The sequence below is a fragment of the Colossoma macropomum genome, unplaced genomic scaffold (assembly GCF_904425465.1).
Source record: "Colossoma macropomum unplaced genomic scaffold, Colossoma_macropomum, whole genome shotgun sequence".
In the NCBI taxonomy this organism is placed as follows: domain Eukaryota; kingdom Metazoa; phylum Chordata; class Actinopteri; order Characiformes; family Serrasalmidae; genus Colossoma; species Colossoma macropomum.
In genome coordinates this window covers 34,969,708-34,996,813 of record NW_023494792.1, presented here as the reverse complement: position 1 = coordinate 34,996,813, position 27,106 = coordinate 34,969,708, and the positions used below count along the sequence as shown (strand labels likewise).

The 27,106-nt window shown below is 39.7% G+C and overlaps 1 protein-coding gene across 3 annotated transcripts in view; it reads right to left on the bottom strand.

Moving 5' to 3' along the window:
* Positions 1-27,106, bottom strand: part of si:dkey-97m3.1 (fatty acyl-CoA reductase 1) — a 53,476-nt gene that overhangs the window by 3,301 nt on the left and 23,069 nt on the right. For all 3 annotated transcript variants that reach the window (XM_036576975.1, XM_036576973.1, XM_036576974.1), the window contains 8 exons: positions 22,157-22,388; positions 11,793-11,968; positions 7,304-7,483; positions 5,062-5,239; positions 4,565-4,609; positions 3,657-3,775; positions 3,083-3,150; positions 738-909 (listed from right to left, as the gene is read on the bottom strand). In XM_036576975.1, coding sequence (XP_036432868.1) covers positions 738-909; positions 3,083-3,150; positions 3,657-3,775; positions 4,565-4,609; positions 5,062-5,239; positions 7,304-7,483; positions 11,793-11,968; positions 22,157-22,345 — 1,127 coding nt within the window. In that variant the 5' untranslated portion in view covers positions 22,346-22,388. The remainder of the gene's footprint in view (positions 1-737; positions 910-3,082; positions 3,151-3,656; positions 3,776-4,564; positions 4,610-5,061; positions 5,240-7,303; positions 7,484-11,792; positions 11,969-22,156; positions 22,389-27,106) is intronic.

Below are 27,106 nucleotides of genomic sequence, written 5' to 3'. Positions count from 1 at the left end.
TTGCCATTTTCCCCCCTTTTAACTTTTTTTTTTGAAAATTTACACGAAACAGAACGGGCCATACTGCACTACAATGCGGCAAGAGATGACAATATATACATACAGCTGGCACCTCAGACCACTGATGCTCATCCTATCTGTGCGCTCTCATTTTGGACGAACTTTATGCAAATTAATTAAGTGGCGACCAATACGATTGTTGATATGTGCTGTGGTAACTGATTTTGTCACATCCACATTAATGTGGACACACAATGAGCGAGAGATAAAACAGTTGATGAAGTATTATTACAATAGATGATTTTTTAAAAGTCTAAAAACAGGCTGTGTTCTAAAAATTACAAACTCCTCTCTAAAACAAGCACATATACATTTTTTGCCACACTCTGTATCATTATTATTATTGTTTTTAGCAGTTGCAGTTCTGAACTCAGGGGGTGCTGCAGCCCCCTCAGCACCCCCACTTCCCGCATCCCTGCACTTGCCTCAGGTTGTTTAGTAATCTTATAATAATGTCATCTATAAACAAGGACTTAAGTATGTACAGAAGTATGTACAGTAGTTTTGTCTGATGCTAAATGGTAGAGTTTAAACTTCTATTATTCCTACATTAGCTATATATGAGCTAGTGTAAAACTAAAGAAGTAAAATACAGACAGCAAAAATGTCTTGGCTGATCGACTATAATCTCTTTAAGCACTGATGAATTTGACCATAGAGGGCGCTAGCATTCTCACTGAGGTTTCTGGCCAGACAGTCGCAGAAAAAGGTCGTAGAGGAGCGCAGGAAACTTGTGGCTGACCAGGATCCAGTATTGGTTGATCAAGTAGTTGGAGGTGATGTTAGCATTCGGCCGACGGAATGCCTGCTCCAGAGGGTTCCGCTTAAACGTCGACATCACGTGGTGCTCTGAAGAAGAAAGAAACAATATCTTTATTATGAATGGACATTTTAAATAAATATAAATACAGTCAAAAGTCATATCATATCATAGCACCCAACAAATGGCATAAAAACATAGTGAAAATACCTAAATATTATTTTAAGCTCTCACAGTAATTAATAAATAAATAACCACAATTAGAATGATTTATTTGTCCACAGGGCATTAGCTCCATAGGTTTGATTGCTCAATAGTCAAATTTTAATACATGTTTAATAGATCTTGTCCAATATGAGCAATTTTCAAATGCTCAATTTCAATATTTTCAAAATTGCTTTGCTTTACATCTGATTTAAAGAAACTGAACCCTGCTTAGGCTGTGTAGACCTTTTCTCCAGTCTTCTCTTCTTTTGAGGTGAGTTCCTCAAACTCATTGCCTTTTTTACTCTCCATGATTTCAGCACTGAAAATTCCTAACACCAGCTAACTCTGCAAAGTGAAAATAGCTAATGCTAGCTGAAGTCGCTAACTGAAAATAGTTGACACCAGCTAACTCCACTAACTGGAAATAACTGACGATAACTAACCCTGCTACCTGAAAATAACAAAATATAGCTATAAATAACAAAATAGCTAACTCTGCTAACAGTCCTGCTACTCTGTGCTGTTGTGAGTGAATGGTTAGACTTTTTTCCCTCCCTGTCTAGAGAGTAAAAGACACTCCATCTAGCGTACTAAATAGCAACTTTTCAAACTTCAAGCCTTTGCTGTTCATTCTGCATTAAGGAACAGAACATGGCATCATTTTATCAAAAGCACCTCAAATGTGTGTTACTGATATAAAAAGAACTCTGATAATTATTCTATCACCCAGGCCAAATTGTTAACTGTATTCATTTATCAGATGTGTGTAATCAGCTGGCTGCCTGTGGGACCTCAGGTTATGTAACTCATGGACCAGTGCTGGTTGCCATGGCGATGCTAAGAATGACCCTCTCACCCTTCTGTTGCCGTGGTGATGCCAGGCTTTGACTCCTCCACCCACTGATTGGCCCAAAGCGCCCGAAGTCAAATGAATACCCCCCCCCACACACACACGCACACATACCCCAACACACAATTCACACATACAGACATACACAAATGTCATACATACTGGGGCTGCATGATATGGACAAAAAGTGTGATGTTCAATGTAGCTGTTGGATATTACAGTGATGACATGAGAAGCGGTAATTTAATGATGAAAATCGGAATAATTTCTCCCACTCCTGCCCGCAACCAAAACGTTTTGGTCCTGCTTGCGCAGTTCCGTCAAGGTGAACTGACATCAATATCTGGCACAGTCTATTCACAAATACATTATTCCCAGCTGAAATAATATGGCAGTCATGGTCATCAGGCTCACAGCAGCCTCTCGGGTCACTAGTTTGGCTGGCGGTGGTTATACCGCTCTGTTTATTAGTAAACACCAACTTGTTTGTTTACTTTGTTTGATCCATTAGCTCGACTATACTGTTCTGACTGATGGCTCTGGCCTTGGCTCTGTTACTGTTGTCATCACTGTCACTGTTAACTCTTTGTTTACTGGGCTTCGTTAATGTCTGTTTGTTCTTAATGTTTTGAGCTGGTTTACACTGGGAGGAAGAATTTGTGTGTTGTTCTTGTGATCGGCTGCTTCGCAACTCTTTGGAATGACCTCATTCATTTTAACTGTTTTACTGTTGTCATTTAAATTGCTTGTATATATGATTTGAGTTCTACTTTATTTAGGTGCTTCATTAATTTGCAGGTTTTTTTCTTCATGTGTGCTCTGGCCTGCTCCCACCTGAAGGGGTCTGATTTCCCACCTGCTCCCGTGAGCAACACTGAAAATTAGTCCCATGCTGCAAGATATTGTGGTGGGTCCTGCAGGAATCCGCAGGAGTGCAGGCTACACCAAAGAGCATGGCTCAACCCCAGCACAGAGAAGTACTTGTTCTGCGTTCCCACCAATCTAATTATGTCACTCTGGCACGGTGCACGGGAGGTAATTTGCCCCATTCTCTCATGATAACCCTTATCGATGTGTTTATAGCATGAAAAATGATAAAAACTATTTATCATGCAGCCCCAATACATACAGACACACACCCTGAAGCACTCACACAACCATGTGTGCATACATATGTGTGGTTCTTGTTACATATTTGTACGTACCGATCTCACCCCAGTGGAAAGGGTTGATGCCTCCGGTTGTGCAGTTGTAGACCAGTGCTGATTTCGGTCTGAAACACAGAAAAATAAAACCGTGCTCCTATATATAAACAACAAAGACTGCAGGAGGCCCAAATAACAATACAAAGCATGTGTAACTGAACACACAGCAACAGCCAAAAGTTTGGACACATCTAATTTTACTATTTTCCATAGTATAGAATATACATATGTAAATTTTAATATGTACACCAACCCAGCCACTTTGTTAAGTACATCTTGTTGCCCATTTTATCAGCTCCATTTACCATATAGGTGCGCTCTGTAGTTCTACAATTACAGACTGTAGTCCGTTGAACAGGGAGGAAGGGGGCTAACAAAGTATGCAGAGAAACATATGGATTACAGTCTGTAACTACAGAAATACAAAGCCCATCTTTATGGTAAGTGGAGCTGATGAATTGGACAATGGGTGTAAAAACAAGCATGTACACTTAATGAAGTGGCCGGGTTTAGATTTCAAACACACATTACTGTGTATATGTGTGTGCATGTGTGGGGGGTTGTGTGTTCTGACCTGTGTACTGCTGTGTACCATCCTGCTGCCAGCGTGAGGTTGATGACCACATCTACAGGGATCAGGTCGGCCACTGCGTCGTTGCTGGCCCTCATGGTCCTCAAGATACCCTTACCTGCCTAAAACCACACACCCACACACACACGCACATTTATCTAGGACTTGGTATGAAAATGCTACCTCAAGCCCCTTTTTTAGGACAAATTGCAACAGTTTTGCTAGAGACTAGTCCTGTTTGTACTTCACAAACCTAATCTAAATCTAAACTGAACTAACATTAGCTTCTCAGCTAAGACCTTGTCGGGTTGGTTATGCCAGCGAGACAACATCATCTTGCTAGTGAAAATCTGTCAAATGATGCCAAAATGATCACGTATTTTGTTTGTGTCTTTACTTTGCAAGCACCAATACCTGCCAAATTCAAAGCACACATATTAAAATGATGTGTATAAAATAAAAATAAAATGAATTAGATAGAGACTGACTAGTCTTGACTAGTCTATGAATAGTTTAAAACAGACGTTGACAAACAATTAATTTAATAAACAAGAGCAAATTTCTTTTTTGTTACAGCAGCTGTGTTGTGCCCCCAGCTACTAGGTGCACCTGGGCAGTCACCCTGGTTGTCCCAGTTGCCCATATGGTAGACCCGGCCATGGTAAAACACGCATACATACATTGCATTGTACTTTTAACTGGTTTATGTTTGAACAAATCAATATTGCCTACACTTCTATGTACCTGAACCACACACAGACACACCTGTCCTGTTCAGAGTGATTTCACCGAGTAAGAATTAACTCTGGAGCTCCATGTCTATTTATTGACTTATTATTTGTTGAGAGCTGCCTTCTTTAATGTCTAAATTACTACATTCATGCATACAGTAGCAGGGCAGTTAAAATTACCGCAATGAAGACGCCACTTGGTCCGTTAAAGTTGTCGATCCAGCCCTGTGAGAGACAGGGAGAGAGCAAGAGAGGGACAGAGAGAGTGCTTTAAGCATGAAATATACACAGCCTGCATTCTTGTTTAGCTTGCTGGATTTTTTTTGTACTAAAAGTAACACACACACACACACACACACACACACACACACACACATCATCTAAACCGCTTATCCTTCTGGGTCGCCGGGGGTTGCTGGAGCCTATTCCAGCAGGATAACTAAAAGTAATAGTGCTGGCAAATTAAATACTAATACACTATAACAGAGGACCTCAAATCTGGACATTGAGTTCGGTTTCCTGGATTTTCACTGGTAGTCAACTAACCTGTTGATGTAACTGATTGGTCATCTTACCCACCAGCGATTATAAAATCCAGGCAGGACACTGGAATCAAGGTTCGGATTTGAGGACCTCTGCTCTATAATGTACATATGGCAGTTCAAATTTGGACTCACAGGAAACGGTTCCTGCCAGCTGGCTCCGACGATGGAGGGTCGGATGATGCCAACGTTGAGTTTCCCACTCTCTTGCTGCACCACACACTCTGCCAGCGCTTTGGTGTAGGTGTAGGTATTCGGCCGGTCCCCAATCAGCCGCGGCGTGATGTCCCGGACGATAGCGTCATCCATCCACCTGTAAGCGCAGCAAAACACAGAATATAACCTAATCTGCTCTGTGTATTTTGCAAGATACCTTTGCTATGTTATGGTATTTTGCACATACTGATATTATGGTGCAGCAGTATTTATTGAACATCCTATATCTTACATTTTTCTTGTGCACTTCGTGTGATTTCATGTACCCAAAAACAGTTGTTTTCCATTATATGGGCTCTGTAACTGAAACCTAACCATATGTGAGTGCTATAATATCTTTTGCACAATCACAGTGATTTGAGCGTTGTAACTAAATTGTGCCTATGATGAATACTGTGTCTTTTCCTGATTGCAGCTGGCGCCAAGCACAAAACAAGCAAACTCTGTAGACATCATGCAGGATGACTCAGAGAGGAGTCACAATAATATACCAACAAGCCTGGGGAGAGACCTTGAAGAGGGTCAGAATGAGTAGATGAAGAACCGGGAGATTTGAGGGGGTACATGTAACCCTAAGAGTGAAACATTAAATTTACCAACTGTCCCATTTCAACATCAAGCTAACTTCTTGCAATAATCACACACTCTCCTCAAACCATGAGTTGTTAAGTAATCTCTAATGGAACTGCTTATGTGGTTTCTAATGCTGTATGACACACTGCTGAAATCGGTGCTTACACCATGGACAACAGGGCTTACAACACATGATTTTTAGTTCGATTTCACCCAAGTTGTCAGTTTTGACAAGTTCTCAAAATCAGAAGTGAATTTCCAGGTTGGGAGCAGGATTGGAATTGAACGAAGATTGTGTAACAAATTGTGCTGTTAACAGAGTCGTCTTGTTCTTGTATGCTTGTGGGCAATAAACACTGGACATGGTTAAACTGGGTCAGGTGGGGTTGATTTGACAAAGATGTTGGGGCAATTTTTTTCTGCTTTGCGTTACCTTTTTTTCTATGTCCTAGAGGTTATCTTGTATACATGGCAACAATATAATCAAAAATGAAGAAGAAAGTCGATACAAAGATACATAGACATATAAACAGATATCGCTGAGACGCCAAACACTGAGGCAGACTTGGGGGAAAAACAGTGATAATGCAAAAGTTGAAGCTTAATCATTTCACATGTAGTAATGCACAATAGAATTGCAAAGGTCACATTACAATGTCACACTTCAGCATCTGAGGCTGCATAGCTTAGCCCTTTACCTTCATCTCTAAAGCCATTTCGCCTGAGGACGTTTGAAACAGCCTGTTTTTGACAACTGACACGTTTTTACTTGTGACCAGAGCTGTTTTGTCTGTTGTCTGAAGCCTAACGTTGCAATCTATAGATAAGCTTTCTTAGAGCTATAGGCAAGCTTTTTGTACAGGCACGATATCTGCCTGCAGAACAGACCACGTTCAACCAGCACAGCTCAACACTGGCAGCCTTTGTAGAACAATCTCACCTATGTTAGGTACAATAAATGTGGTATTAATATAGGATATCAATTCACCCAACATGTTTAAAAAGGTCTGTTCATGTGATGAACAACATGTTTTTTCCTAAAGTGGCAGAAAATGAGTTTTTACTGTCACTGGGGGCCATCATTACGGTAACTTAACAGTCACCTGGGAGAAAAAAAATTACAGCAAATCACAAGTTATTTTGGCTTTTTAAATAGGATAGGTATAACAGAGGCCCAGACAACATGATTTAATATTTTTAAATGTATGAAGCCTAAGATTAGACGTACAGATTATCACAGTGAAGTTCTGTCTTAATCCACATGATGGGGCTGTTTCTTCCTGTTAAGACCAATAAGAGTAAATCAGAGAGACACTTAACATTACTTTCACCTGGCACTTAGTCATTAGATTGAAAAAAGTTTTCTTTGAGAGTAATAAATTGCAGTATATCACAATATGTCACATCACCATACAATTACACAATGCCTTTTACAGAAATTCTGTAAAAGGCTGATGTTAAGTGCGAGATGCTCCCCGTTTTGCATATCTGTTAGGACTTCAGAACTTGTTCAGTGTACATCTGGTGTAAGTCGACTAATGGACCACCCTGTACTCCAGTCCCTGTTTTAAACACCTCACACACTCACTCGAGCGAGTCGATGAGTTTCTTTGGCTCGACGGGCGGGGGGTAGATGACCTCATCAATGTGGCGGCGGTTGCAGTTAGCATAGGCCGTGGAGATGTGGATGAAGGCGTGCAGGTGCTGCATCTGCAGCGCCAATGCCAGGAGCTGCTGCGTCGCAATCACGTTTAGCTGCAGGGCATGCCTAACACATACACACACAAAATGAAAGACATTTCTCTAATTAATATTTGTCATTCAAAAACACATATACACCTACATACAGACCAGAGCAAAGGTCTTTTGCACCTGAGAAATGCATCTGTAAAGCTATTTATCTGTGCAGTGAGCAAAAAAGTAGGTAAAGTACAAAACATTAACATTAGAAAAAATTTGAATAAACAAATAAACAATCCATTGTGATTGCTCTGTATGGGAGTGTGCTAGCTTACCCATCCAATACATAGTTTTTTCTAAACAATCCTTCATTAAAAGAAAAGCTATTGCCACCAAACACTAGAATAATCATCCAAATCCTTTTCATAAATATCTCCCCAAAACTTCTCTCAACCCACTCATTCCAGCTATGAAAATGAACAAAACGTCTCCATGCAGCTAAACACTGGGGGCAGCCATTTTAACAAACTGCCCTTTGCTTGTCTGTATGGCATACAGACTACACATTACTTAAATGTTTATCTTGAATACGTTCAAACAGAAACATAAATCTCAAGTGTAATCAGCGTACACACAAGGGGACTCAGGTTCTGCAGGTGCATCAGAATTTGACACACCACCTGTTGTCAAAAATGACTGCCCATAGCATTCAGCTACACAGTTGCTCATTTTCATAATTTACAGGGACTCTTAACTACTTTGACAAGTGCGTTCTTGATGAAGACCCGGAGGCAGTTTGAGTGGGATGAGGGATGTTTTGGGAATGTGCAATGAAATGTACTGGGGATTTCCGTAAAATATCTGGGTGACGATTGGCTTGGTAGCAGTGTTAGCCTCGTCACTCCAGTGCTAAACTAAAGAAGCAAAATTTGGCCATCAAACATGTCTTGTTCTGACTGACTATATCTGGTGTAAGCAGAATTGTGTGTGGGTGTGCAAAAACAGTAGGTCATGAAACAGAATTTCCACATTAGAATCTGGTGTGACCACCATTTGCCTGTAGCAGTGTGTCCTGCATATTTTTTTTAAATGAACCTCAAAATGGGACCAAAACCAAAAGTGTTGCACTCATATACTCACACATCAACTGACCACTTCATTAAGTACACCTCCTGGAATCTACATTCTTTGTTCATTTTATCATCAGCTCCATTTATCAAAAAGATGCACTGTGTAGTTCTACAGTTATAAAGTTATAAACAGTGTCCTGTGACCACTGATGAAGGACTAGAGGATGAACACAAACTGCAGCGACAGATGAGTGGAGCTCATAAAAAAGACAGAATGCAGATACAAGGAGGTGTAATCAATAAAGTGGCCAGTTGGTGCATGCGTATGTACACACACACACACACACACACACACACACACACACACACACACACACATACAGAGAGAGAGAGAGAGAGGGAGAGAGAGAGGGAGAGAGAATTCCCACATTAGAATCTGATGTGACCCATCCATCCATCCATCCATCCATCCAGTTCATCCACCCATTCATCCATCCATTCATCCATCCATCTATCCTGTTGCAGTGTTAAACATTTGTAGGAAAAAGAAAATCCTGATTTTTTTTTCCTTTAATTAACCTTCATTTATGTATCAGTATAAGTAATAGTTGTGTTTCAGTGCTGTAGTGTACTGTGGCTTTAATACACCTTATACAAAATCCTGTTGTAACATTACTTTTCCTTTTACAGCCTCTGTGATGGATCATATGTCATTTTCAGGGGTTGGTGTGTCTCTCGAGACTGTGACGTAGAGGAGCACTCCAAAAACAGAACAGCAGGAGGGGAAAAAATAGAAGAATGACTCTTACGTTTTAACCCTTTTTTTTTCCCCCACTTATTTGGACTCAGCGGTTTCTACTCTGTACTGTTCTACGTGCAGCTGCTTGCACACCTGTTATGCACAACAGGCAGAATGAACAATGCACAGCAAAAACACTCAAAACACAGCTACTGTACTCCTGCCTTTCTAGAGGCACAATGTAAGAAAATAAGCGAATTCATTTCCCTGAGGTATAAGAAATACAAGACAGCACATTCATTGAGATACATCATGGCTAACACGTAAAAGTTCTAACATCTGCAAAAACACGGTTTATTTGATGTCTGTTAACAGCGCCTTGAGAGGGCAGCAATGAGCACAGTTTATCTGATGTTTGTTAATAACCCTTTCAGAGGGCAGTGGTGAGTACTATTAGTTTGAGTTTGCTCTCTTTCTGCCTTCAGCTGGAAATTCTGTCTTTGCTAACACACTTGAAGCCAACATAACCGAGAAACCGTCAGACTTCCACAAACACAAACACTAGCTAGGTAACTAATGCCATTGTCATTAGCATGTATATTAGCACTGTTCCATTTCTGTCCCCTTCAATAATAAATTAAGGAAATAGCTTGGGAAAAAAATAAAAATGTATACACTTTTTCTCCCTTAACCAAATGTAGCTAACAATTAATGGAATCTTAGCATGGTGCTAACTGCGTGCCTAAATCCTCAAAGACTTACCTGAGAGTTTCATATACAACTGCTTATCTGGTTTCTCAGACAGAGCAAACTTCAGACACCAAACTTGACTCTACTGGATCAACTACATTTGGGGTGGGGGGTGACTGGGTGAATAAGATTTTTGCTGAACTATCATTTTAACAGTTGTGTCCTTGCCTCTTCCTAAAAGCACAAGTTGGTATCGACTGCCCCACTGAGGATAGAGAGGTGTTGAAAGATCGGCCCTCTCACCAGAACTTTAGTAAGTGTGCGTGTGTGTGTGTGTGTGCGCGTGTGCGTGTGTGTGTGTGTGAGTGAGTGAGTGAGTGAGTGAGTGAGTGAGTGAGTGAGTGAGTGAGAGAGAGAGAGAGAGAGAGAGAGAGAGAGATGGTGCTGGACAGTCCCGTCTCTTTGAGTGGTGACAGCCTGTGGTGTGTAGTGTACGGCAAAAAGTGCATGCCAAAAATCCTACATAGTTTTCCATATAGATAATTACTGGAAATTATTATATAACCGTGCTATTCTATTTAGAAATAAGATATGAAAATAAAAATCAACATTTTTTGGTGTCCTCTTTTTTCTTGAGATGTTTTCTTAAACTCACACTCAAATATTTTTCCCATGTTGTTTAATATAGATAATACGATGAATATGATATAATTATTACATTTTATTTATTAATAAACTGCAACTAACACTCTGCTAAATGAAAATAGCTAATGCCAAAGCCAGGTCATGGCGAATCTTGACACTTCCAATGGATATATTCTATTAAAAAAACGAGAACCTACCAGTATCTTTCAATTTGTTGACAGCACACAGGTTTTGGGCAGCATGACAGTAGCATTACTGCTACCAAACACAGTTTGTTTGGCTAACATTACTGCTACTGAATGCTGTTTGTTTGGCTAGCACTACTGCTACTGAACGCTGACTGGCTGGCTAGCATTACTGCTACTGAGTGCAGATTGGTTAGCTAGCATTACTGCTACTGAGTGCAGATTGGTTAGCTAGCATTACTGCTACTGAGAGCAGATTGGTTAGCTAGCATTACTGCTACTGAGTGCAGATTGGTTAGCTAGCATTACTGCTACTGAGTGCAGATTGGTTAGCTAGCATTACTGCTGCTGCGTGCAGATTGGTTAGCTAGCATTACTGCTGCTGCGTGCTGGATGGCGAGCTGATCAGCTCATTGGCTGAGTGAAGCGGTTCATACATGAGGCACTGTTCGAAAGTCCTACAACCGGAGTTTAAAAGTGTTCAGAAGTATAACAGCAGCGTTAAAGTAAGTTATGCTGTGCTGTGCTGGAAAATTGAGTGATTTTTCTGTATGAAAAAGATTAAGATTTACAAACTGTAATTTTGCACATGAACCCATTCATGTTGGACTTGCTCAGAAGTGCCCTTTAGTGTCTGACGAACCCAGAAGACTTCAATGATTGGCAATTCTTCTCATTAGAAATTTATTGATAACTGAAAACAGTTAACGGTACCTAATTAAAAATCAACTAATAGTATCAAACTCTGCTAACTGAAAATAGCTAACAATAGCTAAACTTCTGTGACCTCCCTACTAGAAAGAAAACAGCAGAGACCAGCACAGCTGGTTACCAGCAAAACCAGCATTTGTTTTTTGAATGCCAGTATGCTGGTCAACCAGACTGACCATGCAGAGTGATCAAGTAGATCAACACCAGGCCAGCATGAATCAGCATAGACCAGAACCCAACAGCACAATATAACAAAATAACCTCACATTACAGATATCGAAGATGATCATTTTGCTAAGTATATTTAATGCTCTATTACCAAGGCCTAGTGTGGTGTTGGGCAGTAGTGTCTCTTACTTTAGCGGTTCGTCGAAGCGGATAGTGGCAGCACAGTGGAAGACGATGTTGATGCAGTCGGTGAGTTTTTTAACGTCATCGGAACTGAGGGCCAGGCCAGGCTGCGTTAGCTCACTGCTAATCGGAATGATCTTCTGATGGAACTCAGGGTTATCCTCCCGCACACGGTCAAACAGCTGCAGGACACACACACACACACACACACACACACACACACACACACACACACACACACACACACACACACACAAAAAAAATTTAGATGAGAGGATGTGCGTTTCAGGCAAAATTATTCAAGTATTATTATAAATTTAAACAAAGCAAGAGATTATGACCTCCTCACCCCAGCCAAGAACTCTACAATTCTATTCAGCAGGCCTGCATGACTAACACTCTGAAACTGTCTGAAAATCTCTGAAACTCTCTACACCATTTTTATAGGCCAAACTGTCTCCTACCCTAACTTGTGTAGTGTATTACAATATGTCAGGATGAATTTGTGGGTCATGTGAACATTATAGAGCATTATAGAGCACCTTTTAAATGAAACAGAAGCCATATCACCCCCTACATTTGCTGTAGAGTATTACAATCTGTCAAAATGACTGTGCGGAACATGTGAAATTATAGAGCATTACAGAGCTCTTCCATGTTGACTTTTTCCATAATTTACATAGTTGGCTGATGACTAATTGTTGCAGGCCTGAATCTGACACACTCAAACACTAGGAGTGCAGAGATCTGATCCTCTTCTCCCACTCACTGCTGCATCACTCAGTGGTTACACATACACACACACCCCTCACACTGGCACAGGATAAAAGCTGCTTGCCTGCAGGCATAAGAAATGAATGGCTCACACCTCTCTCTCTCTCTCTCTCTCTCTCTCTCTCTCTCTCACACACACACACACACACACACACACACACACACACACACACACACACACAGGGATATGAAACTGAAACCCGAACCAAACCCGACCCAGCCCAACTCCTACTGCTAAATCTGAAACCTGAACCCAACCTGAACCCACTGGCATACATTGACAGAGATGGATTATCACAGACATGGTTTTACAGAGCTTTGCTTTGTTGCTAAGCGCATGAGTTGATTGACAGGCAGTGTCATGCTGGGATAAACTGGAATTGTACGCATCCGTAAAGCACTAAAATTTATCATCGCTGTGTGTTTTGTTAGAGAACATCCACCCTCCTCTGATCAACTGTTAGTCCCACTGAGCTGAAGTTCCTCACGCTACTGCTGCTGCTACAGAAATGCTTAATATACTTTGAGCGAGTTTAATGCAGCACTGTATAAGTTTTGTTAAAATTGAAATTAGTAGCATTACTGAGTCAGAAGGAAAAAAACATGCTAAATATGGTGTGCATGCACTGCTGCAAGTCACCCTATAAAGCCTAAAATTATAATAATATAATAGTCAGAGGCGTTGGGTCGGATTTTGTGGAAGCTTTTTGGACCACGTCAGACATCTTTAACGTCACACGCATAGGCTTAAAAAAAAAGATCTGCCTGGATGTTTAGGTCTCAAATAGAAAATCAACGTTGCTGATGATTATATGATGATAACAGTAGATCGTACATCTTGACTGAGTTTTCCTCGAGTACGCTTTCAACATATAGAATAAAGAATTTAAAACTGCAAAAACAAAATCAGAGTGGGAACCTGGAATATAAAGAGTGCGAACCATAGTAAGCTGGAAATAGTGACTATGGAAATGGATCGTCTACACCAGTGGCTACACAAGATGGTCCAGACTTTTGCTCCAACCTAACTTGCAACACACAGGGATGGAGCAAAAAACATGGACCGTCTGGAGACCCCTGAGGATTGGTTTGAGAACCACTGGTTTACACATCAACCTTCTAGATATCAGTGAACTCAAATAGACTGAATTAGGACACTTTCAGTGAGGAAAACACAGCATTTACTACTCAGGCCATGAACAACACAGAAGAAATGGCATGGCTTCACCGCCAATAAGGATGTTAGTCCATATAACACTATGAATGATTGACTGATGTCGACCCGATTTCATGCATAACCATTAACATTGCTGTCATCCACGTTTATGCCGCAACAAGGGATGCGACTGAAGAAGACACTGAAAAGTTTTATAATAAAGCTCCAGTTGAAATTGACAACTGACTTGCAAACAGAACATGCTGCTGATGACTGGAGACTGGAGCTAAGGCTGGAAATAAGAAGGGAAATGCAGTCAAATAACAGACTTACAAAATATGACCTGGGGAAACATCAGGAACTGATTTCAGATGGTTGTGTTAAGTACTAAATGGGTATTTAGAAATGCCACCTTGCAGAAGATTTTGTGATGTTCTTGAGCCGTACAGCATGCACAGCATGTGTAAGATCAACCCACAGATTTTCAAAGAGGTTAAAAGTCAGGGAACTGTGAAGCTTCAGTTTGCCTTTTCTTGAAGTAGTTCATGGTGGATTCTGAGGCATGTTTTGAATCACTGCCTTACATTTCCTCGTATATAATGACTTCATGCATCGTTCCCAGCATTTACCTTGATAGGCCTTACACAAGAGCTTGAAGCTGGGAAGTTAAAGCTGTTTCAGTCATAAACCTGAGCAACTCTAAAACCTCTGGTTTATGTAAGCTCTTCCATTTATGCAAAATTAGTCTGACTGCAGCAATAAATCCTGCCAGAACTAGTCCAAACTCTGCTTTTATGATTTTTCCTAGCACTAAAGACTTGTCTCCATGGAGGCACAGCTGGGGAGGGTCTGGAAGAGGCTGTTAGATCCCTTTCTTTATTTATTACCTTTAATACCTCTTTCCAAAAAGTAAGTGTAAATAAACATCACCTATGCTGTGCAAAAACAAAAAGTTCTGAGAACAAAAAGGTTCTGAGTCTTTACAACTGGAAGGGTGTTCTTTTCACTTCCAAAAAGAAAAAAAAACAAAAAAACTTTTGCATACAACTGTGTGTGTTTGTGTGTAAACTGTATTTGAAAACTCCAGCTGTCCTTTACACTGCGTCAACATTTCATGATAAATTCACCAATAGAAATAATCAAAGGTTACCTGGAATAAAATTCATTCATTAACCTGCATTAAAGTTAAGAATGTCTTCTTCTGTTATAAAGTTATCATTTCATTTTTGTTAGGTTTTGTTATGACAGTGTTAAGTATGTTAGAAACCTGTGGATAAAACATATTCAGTAGTTATAAAACAACTACAGTGCAGTGAGGTCAGAGGGTCACTGAGGTCAGATATTGTAAATTTGAGCTTTGTCTGTGTGCAGGATCAGGCAGAGAGCATTGTGGGACAGCAGTCACCGTGCCAGCCAATCCTACGGCACAAACACACCAGCTCAGAGAATGTGTGTGTTCCTGAAGACAATGCTTTCTCTTCAGGAAGAAAGGCTTTGACCGCTTAGTCTGATCTCTTTTTTCTCCCTCCCTCTCCCTTGTGTGAGCACACTTACACACACAGTTGGTTATTTGTGCCACACATATCAAATAAAAATTTCTGGCCTAACACCAATCAAGCCCTCTTATATATATGTAGGTAGGCTCGTATGCGCATGTATGTGTGTTGCAGCTGTAAATGATGCCAAAATGACTGAAAAAGCAATAGAACATTATGTTCTAATACAACAAATGTCCAGAATACATCATATTTTAGATCTCAAGTCAGAAACCTTGGCAAAAACGATATATGTAAACATCTAATTACAGTACATTATTTACTAACTTCAAAAAATTCTTTAAAAAATCTTAATAAACAAGTATTGTAGACATGATTAACTGAAAAAAACTGAAAAAACAAAATAGTAATTGAGACGTGCAAAAGCTTCGACACCCTTTCAGTTCTAAAGGCTCATAACTTAATCACTCGTTAAGCCTTAACTTATTCATTAGGACTAGTTAGACAGGCCGCAGACTGTCGTTAGGAATTGCTGGCTGATAACTTTAGAACACATTAATTCTCTGACTCTTCAAACTTTGTGCTAACACTTCTGGGCTCCTCTAAGCAGCTGTTGAGGATCTGAAAATGAAGCTAATTAATGCCTACAAAGCAGTGAAGGCCACAAGATCCAGTTCACAATTTCCACGGTCCAAAATGACTTTAAGAAATAGAAGATAAGGGAAACTTTGGAGGTCAAGGCAAAATCTGGAGGACCAAGAAAACACTCAGATAAAACTGCTCATGTTGGCCAGAAAGGCAAAGCAAAACCTCCATATGAAGGCAGAGAACCTGCAGGAAGGTTTAGCTCGCACAGGAATGGTGGTGAACTGTTCTGCTGTGTAGTGTTGCTTGCACAAACATGATCTGCACAGAAAAGTCATTAGAATAAAATTTTACCTGAAACCTCGCTACAAAAGTCAATGTCTAAAGTATGCAAAACAACATCTAGAGAAGGCAGAGACATTTGGAAACAAGTGCTGTGGACTAATGAAGTAAAATAGAACTCTTTGGCCACCATCACCGAAGAGATATTTGGAGAATAAAAGCAGCATTTGATGAAAAGAACACCTTGCCAACTGTTAAGCAAGGGGTGAGGTCCTATTATGCTTTGGGGTTGTGTGGCAGTGCACTGGAAACACTGCACAAAAAAATGGATTCCACGAAATATCAGCAAATTCTGGAAAGAAATGTGACAAAGTCAGTAAAGAAACAAGCTGAAAAGAGGCTGCAGTCTACAAGAGAATGTTGCTGTGTGTGTAAGGAAGAGTGAGTCTGTAATCATGATGAACCTGATCTAATGATCCAGGACAGATGAGACTCATCCTACACTCCGAGAAACGAGAGAACAGCTTTATCACACAGGATCAATATCCCTTTCTTTTCCCTCTCTCTCTCTCTCTCTCTCTCTCTCCCTCTCTCTCTCTCTCTCTCTGAATTATTTAGCTCTCATTATCAGGCATATCTCTCTGTTCATTAAAGACGTACCACAAACGTTGTAGTCAAGACGTACATATAGAGCTGTGGTTCCCAACCCAGTCCTCAGGGCCCCCCAGACGATCCACGTTTTTGCTTCAACCAGTCAACCCAATCACAACAAAGAGGGATGAAGGAAAAACGTGGACTGTCTGGGGGGCCCTGAGAACCAGGTTGGGAACCGAAGACATGCAGAAAGGATTATTTTATTCTATTTCAAGGTTTTGTTGATTTTCAATAATGATAGAGGTGTCCAAAATGGTGAACAGAGCTGTAGATGACTAGAATAACTGAGAAAACTGTTGAACATCAAGAATTAATAAGTATAGAATAAATAAACAATAAAATTAACATCCAGAAAGACGTTCTAATAAACAAATATCCAGAATAAAGTTCTAATTAAATTAATTTCCAGAATAAAGTTAAACACTAATGTCCATCCAGAAGCTTAGAGAGTTTGTTGTGTCCTTGTAGCGATGAAAGAAGAAAGAAAGAGGGAGTAGAGCAGAGGAAGAAGAGAACAGACTGTAAATGAAAGAGAACAATACTGCATTGTGAAAAAGAGCTGATGGAGAAAACAATGACAGCCAACTTTGTTTAAAGAAAGGAAGACAGAAAGAAAAAAAAAAAAACTTGATTTCCCTTAAGAAAAAAAAATAAAATAAAAAAATATAAAAAAACACACAAATACCAGATAAATCTACCAGATAACATCCTGGCAAAACCACACACGGATATCAGATAATATCTCTATACCTGCATACCAGATAACATTCCTGAAACACGTACGCAAAAAAATTATTTCCATAACAGAAAGAGAGAGCGATAAACTCAGGCCTATGTCCCAACAGTGATGTTATGCAGGTGTGAACTGGGAACATTAACACTGGGGAGATAACTGCCCCCCCCCCACCAGGCTCTGCTCACAAATGTACAAATGCAATCTTTTGTATCTTTTGAGGTTGGACAATCTTTACAGGGTGCTGGTAAAAATTCCCATTCAACGTAATGAGAAACTGTAGCACACAACACAGTTCATATCACAATACCTACATTTAGAGTGAGATATTCATTCAACCTAATGAGAAACTGTAGCTCACAACTCAGTTTATATCACAATACCTACATTTAGAGTGAGATATTCATTCAACCTAATGAGAAACTGTAGCTCACAACTCAGTTTATATCACAATACCTACATTTAGAGTGAGATATTCATTCAACCTAATGAGAAACTGTAGCTCACAACTCAGTTTATATCACAATACCTACATTTAGAGTGAGATATTCATTCAACCTAATGAGAAACTGAGCTCACAACTCAGTTTATATCACAATACCTACATTTAGAGTGAGATATTCATTCAACCTAATGAGAAACTGCAGCTCACAACTCAGTTTATATCACAATACCTACATTTAGAGTGAGATATTCATTCAACCTAATGAGAAACTGTAGCTCACAACTCAGTTTATATCACAATACCTACATTTAGAGTGAGATATTCATTCAACCTAATGAGAAACTGTAGCTCACAACTCAGTTTATATCACAATACCTACATTTAGAGTGAGATATTCATTCAACCTAATGAGAAACTGTAGCTCACAACTCAGTTTATATCACAATACCTACATTTAGAGTGAGATATTCATTCAACCTAATGAGAAACTGTAGCTCACACTCAGTTTATATCACATACCTACATTTAGAGTGAGATATCATTCACCTAATGAGAAACTGTAGCACAAACTCAGTTTATACAAACTACATTAGAGTGAGATATTCATTCAACCTAATGAGAAACTGTAGCTCACAACTCAGTTTATATCACAATACCTACATTTAGAGTGAGATATTCATTCAACCTAATGAGAAACTGTAGCTCACAACTCAGTTTATATCACAATACCTACATTTAGAGTGAGATATTCATTCAACCTAATGAGAAACTGTAGCTCATGACTGACACTTGTAACAAATGGTTCGTAAGCATAACCTAGAAAAATGACTTTGTGTGGTAACAAGCAATTTAATTGGCTGAATTCAACTCAAATAGGACTGTCACTATTACTCAATTATACTTGATTTAAAAAAATTAACTGATTAAAATTCCCCTTGAATCACTTAGTGATTAGTTTACAATTGATTGATAAGCAGGGTATCCTGAGGTCACTAGAAAGTCATGCTTAGCAGTGTGAACATTTGCCACAAGGGAGCATTATTAGCACTCAAGTTGCTTTTTTACAGCACTCAAGAGTGTTTAGATGTGCTTTTTTAGTAATACTGGTATTTCCCCTTTGTGTAAACAGTCTCTCAATATATCTTTCTTTCATTTTTTAAAGAAAGAACAGCCTGGCTAAAAAACTGTAGCAGAGATAAATTATGGCTAAATGTACAGCCTTTGGCTGCATGGTGATTTTTACAGCCTACTAGGCTATAACCATTAGGAAATTATGAACATTGTAAGCTGCTGTAGTCAGTTTGCTCCATATCCCTGATCTTTACTTAATAAGAATAGTTATTTTTATTACCCTTTAACATTATAAATGCAATAAATGGTGAATGCAATGCCTATTACAATTTCCCTTCAGTAATACACTTACAGCTCTGCGTTGATTTCTGTCAATACAGAGTTTGGTTCTGCTTTCATATTAAAAAGGTGGGACTCTGCTTTCAAATAAAATCAGCTTGTAATTGTCATGATTTCCCTGGTTATATGTTAAGATGTTGTGTTTAAAACAGTGATCACTAAGTCTCTAACTCTATAATTAAGTCTCTCTCATTTTATAAATTATATAATGTGTGTTTCCCCCTCCCAAAAAAAAAAATAATAAAAAAACTTGTTTACTTGATTACTTGTTCAATCGTCAGAATAATCACCAGGTTATTCATTTTATTTACCAATATAATCAATTATGTCAACCTTAAACTCAAGTACTTTGAATAAAACAATGCAAAGCAAAATGAAAGGGTTAGATGGACAACAGCAATATTTTACTTCAATTCATACTACAAAAACAGCTTCTGCACTGTTCTACTTTTTACAGTGCAGGGTGTGACAACACCTACATTCACAGTGCAATCTCAATCCACCTTACAGCTACAGTGAGCACATGTAAATCTCCCAGCGTTTTACTTTTTGTATTGTGCAATCGAGCTAACATTAGCATGTTGGAGTAGCTTTGATTATTGGGCTGCACTTTGTTGTTGTAGAGTTATGCAGAGACTGTAAACAAAGGTCGCTGCAGTTCCTCATTAGGTTGATTGCGATTTTTACCAACATTCTGTAAAACTTGTCCAATCACACAAAAGCAGCTACAAAAGATGTGTATTTGTGGGCGGAGCCTGGACAGGGCAGTTATGTCCCCAGTGTTAGTGTCCCCATTTCATGCCTGCTGTCTGAATCTTCACTATATGTGAAGATAACATCACTGTCAACACCCAAACTCAGGTATATCTGTGTGTGTGTGTGTGTGTGTGTGTGTGTGTGTGTGTGTGTGTGTGTGTGTGTGTGGGCAGCACATATGAAAATGCAGTGCTCCAACACACATTCAAATTGATTCTGAGGTTATGTCGCTATAGCAACCACTGTAAAAGGCATTTTTCAATATTGTCATAAGAAAATATCAGGTCTCATTCTCACACACTCCCCTTTAGTCAAATCAGGTCCTAAAGATAAACCTCACACACACACACACACACACACACACACACACACACACACACACACACACACATTTACAGCCAGCATTACAGCCAAACACAGTCTCCAAAAAAGTGAATGTAAAACACACACAGTTCCCACAGAGACAACACAGTTTACATACAAACAGTCCCAACAAAGACAGTGAACATTCACACACACACACACACTCACCATAAAGTGTGCATAAAAAAGTAAAACCACACTGTCCCCATAAAGGCTGTAAAACAGTAAAAACACAGTTTCTACAAAAACAGTAACACAGTTATTAGAGATGTAAAACATAAATTAAAGATGGTTCTGATCTAATAGCTTCAGCACTGAAGCAATACTTAGTGTTGGACATTTGTGTGTAATTTTCTGTTAAATGTGTTTTTTCATTATTTCTGAAAAACTTGCACTTGCAAAACTGGCAAAAGGTTGGTTTCTGACTTTTGTACAGTAGATTTGTTTATCCATATGCAATGCAGTTTGAAAAGAATAGCAGCTGACGTATAACACATTTTATGTTTCAAATAAAGGTGGTTGTAATCATAAAATAGTATTTCTCATATGTGTAAAGCCCACTCTGAACAATGTATATCATGGAAAAAACCAACTGTCAGCAACTTCACGATATGATACAATGATACTCCACACCAGATGTACAACAGACACTTTTGGTCAATGTTCATCTAAAAAGGCTACAGTAATTAAGCATAAATAAAAAAAAAAAGTTTGGAGAGAATGATAATGACATTTCTTGTATTAAATCAAGTCAGTTTTTTAAGGTTAGTACAAGAATGATGAATACATGAATAAACACAGGTAAATTACACAAAGCAAACAGCAGGAGGTGTTTATGATTGTTTATATGTCCTCAGTGTTCTCAGTGCAGGTATGTACTTTTGGGGATAAAAACTAATCTCCCCCATCAATCTGGGGGAGCTTCTACAAACTATATTATAGTTGAGCTTCACTCTGAGGTGTTGGTCAGAACACAGAGTGAACGTTCGGCACTTTTAATCACAAAGACAGCAGCACAGCACATAGTACTCGGCACATATGTATATGAGTATCACAGATCACATACAGCATCATCTGTTTAGTTGTGCTAATCACAACAGCTATAAACTAATAACTCTCCACAACCACAAACTTAACCACATCAGCAGAAATGAAACTACCTTGAGTGCAACAAGGAGCCCACATGCCTTAGAAACAGTTGGCACCGTTTCTCCTGAACACAAGACACGCAGAAGGGACCAGAGTGAAACCAGACCACTTTCGCTTTTTATACAAATAATAATAAAGAGCTAAATGCTATACCTATACATCACTCTAAAAATATAACTATAAGAGCACGTTTCTACATGCTAGATGCTGCAAAACGTCACACTCTTTTCTAGGCAATCTGTTCCACTTGGCATACATGCCGTGTAAAGTAAATTTACAAATATCGATACAAGCATCACTGCATCAATATGCGCATCACCATAAGCTCATCCATGATATACTGCCATTTTGATATTTTGAACACAGCTCTGGATACGACACACAGTGCTCACACAGAAAGTAGAAACAGCACACCAGCACAACATAAAATGTCCCTAGACAAAGTACAACAGCACAAATACACAAGCAGTCCTTGCAATGAGAGTAAAAGCAGCACACACACACACACACACACACAGTAGCACCAACCTTCCAATCACATATATAAAACACACACAACCCACTTACTTTACACTTCAGCATGTCCTGGACACGCTCCTGCATGGACTGGCCTGCTTTCGGCCGGACGAGCAGGTAGAGGGCTTTAACCTCTGGGCAGGAACGCAGCAGCTTCTCCACCAGGACCTTCCCCATGAAACCCGTCGCCCCGGTGATCAGCACATTCTTCCCTGCATACCATTCTGAAATACACGCCATGACGAGAGAACGACACACACACACTGATCCACCTGATCCCAACCTGAAACAGACAGAGCAAATAAAGAGATGAGTTATGTGTGCCTGACGTAGACCTGGGTGATAAACGTATCTTCATTACTCCTTTTTGTTCCCAAATCTGGTATCAGCAAATGTCTGAACGCTGAACAGCTGGTGCCTCAACACAGCAGGTGGCAGAGAGGTGGAGGGAGAAGAAGTCTAGCTGTTCACTCGCAGCAGCTCACACCAGGGGGACAGTTAGCAGAGTTAGCTAGCATTAGCATTTCAAGCTAGCAACATTTCCTAGTGTTATTCGCAGTTAGCTAGCATTAGCCTTTTAGGCTAGCAGCGTTAGCTAGCATTAATTTTTCTAGTTAGCACAGTGAGCTAGCAGTAGCAGAGTGAGCTTGCACCTATTTTCAGTAAGCAGAATTTGCTAGCATTAGCTATTTAGCTAGTTAGCAGAGCTAGCCAGTGTTAATAGTCATATTTAAGAATCAAAGGTTTATCATATGTACACAGAAGCAGACAGTTACACCACACAAAATTCTTACTCTGCACTACTTCATGAGCTATAATTACAAACAATAAATAAATATATAAATACTAAGTACTAAGTAAAAAAATACAAAATATACAGGAACAGTAAGAAAAAAATAAATAATAGGACAAGTTTTCTGTCCGCACAGTTAGCTATCATTAGCTATTTCTAATCAGCAGAGTTAGCAAGCATCAGCTATTTCCAGTTAGCAGAGTTTGCAGAGTTCACAGATACTTATAATTATTACTCATTTCTTCAGGCTTAATTTGATGTCTGAATCAGTGTTTGAACATTGTAATATCTACAAAAAGTTCATTAAAATCAGCTTTTTAAAATCAGGACTTTATGTAGCATTAGAACACACACATACACGGCTGACAGGCTGATGTGAAGCTGAAAGCACACAGCCCTGAGGGTCAGAGAGATCCACACTGAAGAAACACGGTGTTATCAGAGCTCTGTTCAGCTCTGTATTAAACCCAGAGCCACTGCAGGGTAATGAGAACACACTGACTGACCGCAGATCACCTCCATTACCCTGCAGGACCACAGGCCCTCAGATAACCTCAGCTTCTGCTCAGGCTCAATCCGGGGCTACTAGGTTATACACTAGGGGTGGGAATCTCTAGGCACCTCACAATTTGATTGGATTACGATTCGGGGGCTGCGATGCGATTATAAAACGATTATCGATGCATCTTTTTTTTTTCCTACACAGGATTTCTTTTTTGATTTTCTTTATTGATACTTTCAAACCAAAGTATTTGTAATGATCCATAACGAATTTGCTTCCAATATCCTTTATTAATAAATCAAATGGAAGTGATGTGGCCAGTGAACTGGAAGGCTCTCATTCAGTGCTCTTGTTTGGAGCACATGAGACGCTGCTGCCTCTCATCTGTGATAAAATGCAGTTACGGTGACATAAGACTCTGTGGCAATGGATGTCCACGCAGCATTTATTCGGTTTTGGTCTCGTTGTAGAGAGTCAGGGGGTCACTGTGTCAGTAAAATATCTTTGAGACTGGACGCTGTATCTCGGCTCCAAAGTGTCCAACATAGCGCGAAAGCCCTGGTTCTCAACGACTGAAAACGGACGCAAATCCTTGGCAATAAAAGTTGCGATACAGTTTGTAATTCGCTTCCGGTGGAAGCTTTGACATCGCTTGCTCGATGGTCCTCTGGTTGGCAGCACGTATAACCGGTAGGAAAACGGGTTTTCCCCTGGCGTGAAGACTGCAGGTCACCTAGCAGCGCAGTCTCGCCTAGCTAACGCTAGTTGCTAACGAAAAACCAAAGAGAAAGATTTGAGACGAACATTTAGAGATAAATGGACTTCTTCGCATTAATAAGCAACGCATTTGGTTTCCTGGTATGTTAAATCTGCAACAAGAGACTGTCAAACACTAAAAAAGTTGCAGATGAAGTCTTTCGCATTTTCCCGGAAAATTCGAACAAGAAGCTGGGGAATAAGAAGCGACTTCAGCCTCATAAAACAGTCGAACATTGAGAGACATTTAACTGATCTACTTCTGAGGAAAAGTTTTCTGGCGGAGATGGGAGGAAAGCGTCTACAGCTAAAGCTTAAAGCACAACAAAGTAAGCACACGTTTTCATTTATATTTTTAGCCCATACTAGGACATCAGCACATACTGAGACATACTGGACATTAAATGTTGTGGCTCCCAAGGTGGTTTGATTTTTGTTGAAAGGACAAAATGGCTCTTCTTAACATTTGGGTTTGTGACTCCTGACCTAACCTGGCTTTAATGCAGAGGGAGTCAGTTGGATTTCTCACTCATCCAGTAGTGTTTTTGTTATCTGCCGCCACAGACCGTCCGGGCGCTGCACTTCTGCACTTCCAAGTTCCGCCTTTTACATTCCGTCAACATTACGTTATCAATTAAAATGTAGTTTTTTAAAATCGATTTTTGATATTTGTGAATCGATTCAGAATCATCCACGTCCGCATTGCGATGCATCTAAGAATTGATTTTTTTGTCACAATATATTCCATCAGCAGCACACCTAATTTAATTTAATAAAGGACTGATTAGCTAAACTACGCATTGGATAATACCTACAAATAATATTGTGCTCCATGAGGAGAGGTTTGGAAATGGTTGAACAAACACTTGACAGACAAAAATCACTCCTCATCTATACAGTACTGGGCAAAAATCAGAAACCACCCTTTTGTTTTTTAACACCCAGACAAAAAGGCCATTAGGTTCAAGTTATTCATTTGTCAGAGTCAGGAAAAAGCAGGAATAGTTTAACAGAATATTATATTAACACTTTACAAATAAATATAATATCAAATCTATCAGTATTTCATTTGTTCTCTCTTTACTTTAGTGTACATACTTCCACTTTAACTCTTCCACCCTTCCAATCTTAAACCCATCCAGTTACAGTTCCCAACAAAAGCTGTTCCCAAAGCTCTCAATGACAGCTTTTACTACCCAAACACATCTTAGCTGCTTTCAAAATTCATTTCAAATGCATTTACAATGGCTAAAGGAAGTATCTTTAAGTAGATTTGATATAAGGTAATCCATTTGCATAGAGAACAGGAAAGTCAAAGGAAAACAAGTGACAAACATAAGTTTCCAAAACTGGAGTTGAGAAAATTCTTACAAGATTTTGAGAAAATGGGACTCTTAACAACAGTGCAAAATCTGGTAGACCACTAACACTGCCACCATCAGACAAACAGAACTGAAGTGAAGAAAATCAAGCTTCACAGTCTTGAGTCTAAAAGTATGTGAAGCTGCCAAGAAGCAGCTTTCGAAAAAAGGAAATGGACAAATATTTCACTGAAGGCATCATAAGTGTGTACAGTGCAAACACATTTTAATACATCGTACCTTCAATATCGTCTGGAAAACATCTGATTGGGAAGAAATTAATTCTTCAGCAAGATAACGACCCCAAGCAGACCCCCGGCTGAGAAGATCAAGAATCATCAAGATCAAGACTTATGAAACAAAGAAGCTGCTGATGTTCTCAGAACAATCGACTCAACACCCCAACTGATTTCAACATCACTGAATGTGTCTGGGATTACTTGGATAGTGAGAAGCAGAAAATACAACCAAATTCTAAGACTGGACTCTGGAGGTGTGGAAAAATGTCCCTGCAGATTTCTTTAAAAAACTGAAAAGTCTTCTGAAAAGAACAGAAGCAGTTCTGGGTTCATCGCAAACTATTGTCCATTATCCATTATGGTCTGTAGTGTAACTGGATGATGTGATTAGTTGCCCAGTGACCGGTCAAGTCGCTTTCAGAAACAATGTTAAAACCACTCAAACCCCTCCACCCCTCTTACAAACATTCCACTGGGATGAGAGAGACAGCAAGAGAGAGAGAGAGAGAGAGAGAGAGAGAGAAAGAGGGAGAGAAAGAGAGAGAGAGAGAGAGAGAGAGAGAGAGAGAGAGAGAGAGAGAGAGAGAGAGAGAGAGAGAATACAGGAGTGGAGACAGAGAAGAAAAAGAGAGAGGACAAAAGGACAGAAGAGAGGATTACAGCCTCAGAGTGAACACACTGCTGAAAGTGGAACAGCACACACACACACACACACACACACACACACACACAGACTTGAATTCCTCTCAGGTCACAGGCTTTGCACATTCCATGTTGCAATGTCACAAACCTGAGAAGACCGAGTACAGTAAAATCAGAGAGAGGGTGTGTGTGTGTGTGTGTGTGTGTGTGTGTGTGTGTGTGTGTGTGTGTGTGTGTGTGTGTGTGTGTGTATATATATATATATACCTTGAGAGGAACAAAGTCTCAAAACAGGGAACCCATCCTCCTCTGGTTAACATTGGATAGCAAACAAAAACAGCAGAGAAAAAAATCAGGGAAAACACACATATACATATATATATATATATATATGTGAGAAAGAAAAGGGGGGTAGTGAGTGACACAAAATGAAAAGAGAGACAAGAGACAACATACAGAAAAAGTGTGAGAGAAAGAGAGAAAAGAAAAAGCATGCTAGAGAGTGCGAGAGAGAGTGCGTGCGAGAGAGCAAGAGATGATGAGTTGATGTTACCATGGCAGCAGTTTGTTAGTGTAGTAGTGTAGTTTGAATTACAGTTAGCCTTATAATAAAGGCCAATGTTTGGCAACAATTCAGAAAGTAAACACACCCCTAAACACACACCCTCTAGTATTTCAGTGCTTAGTGCCAAGAGCCATATCAACATC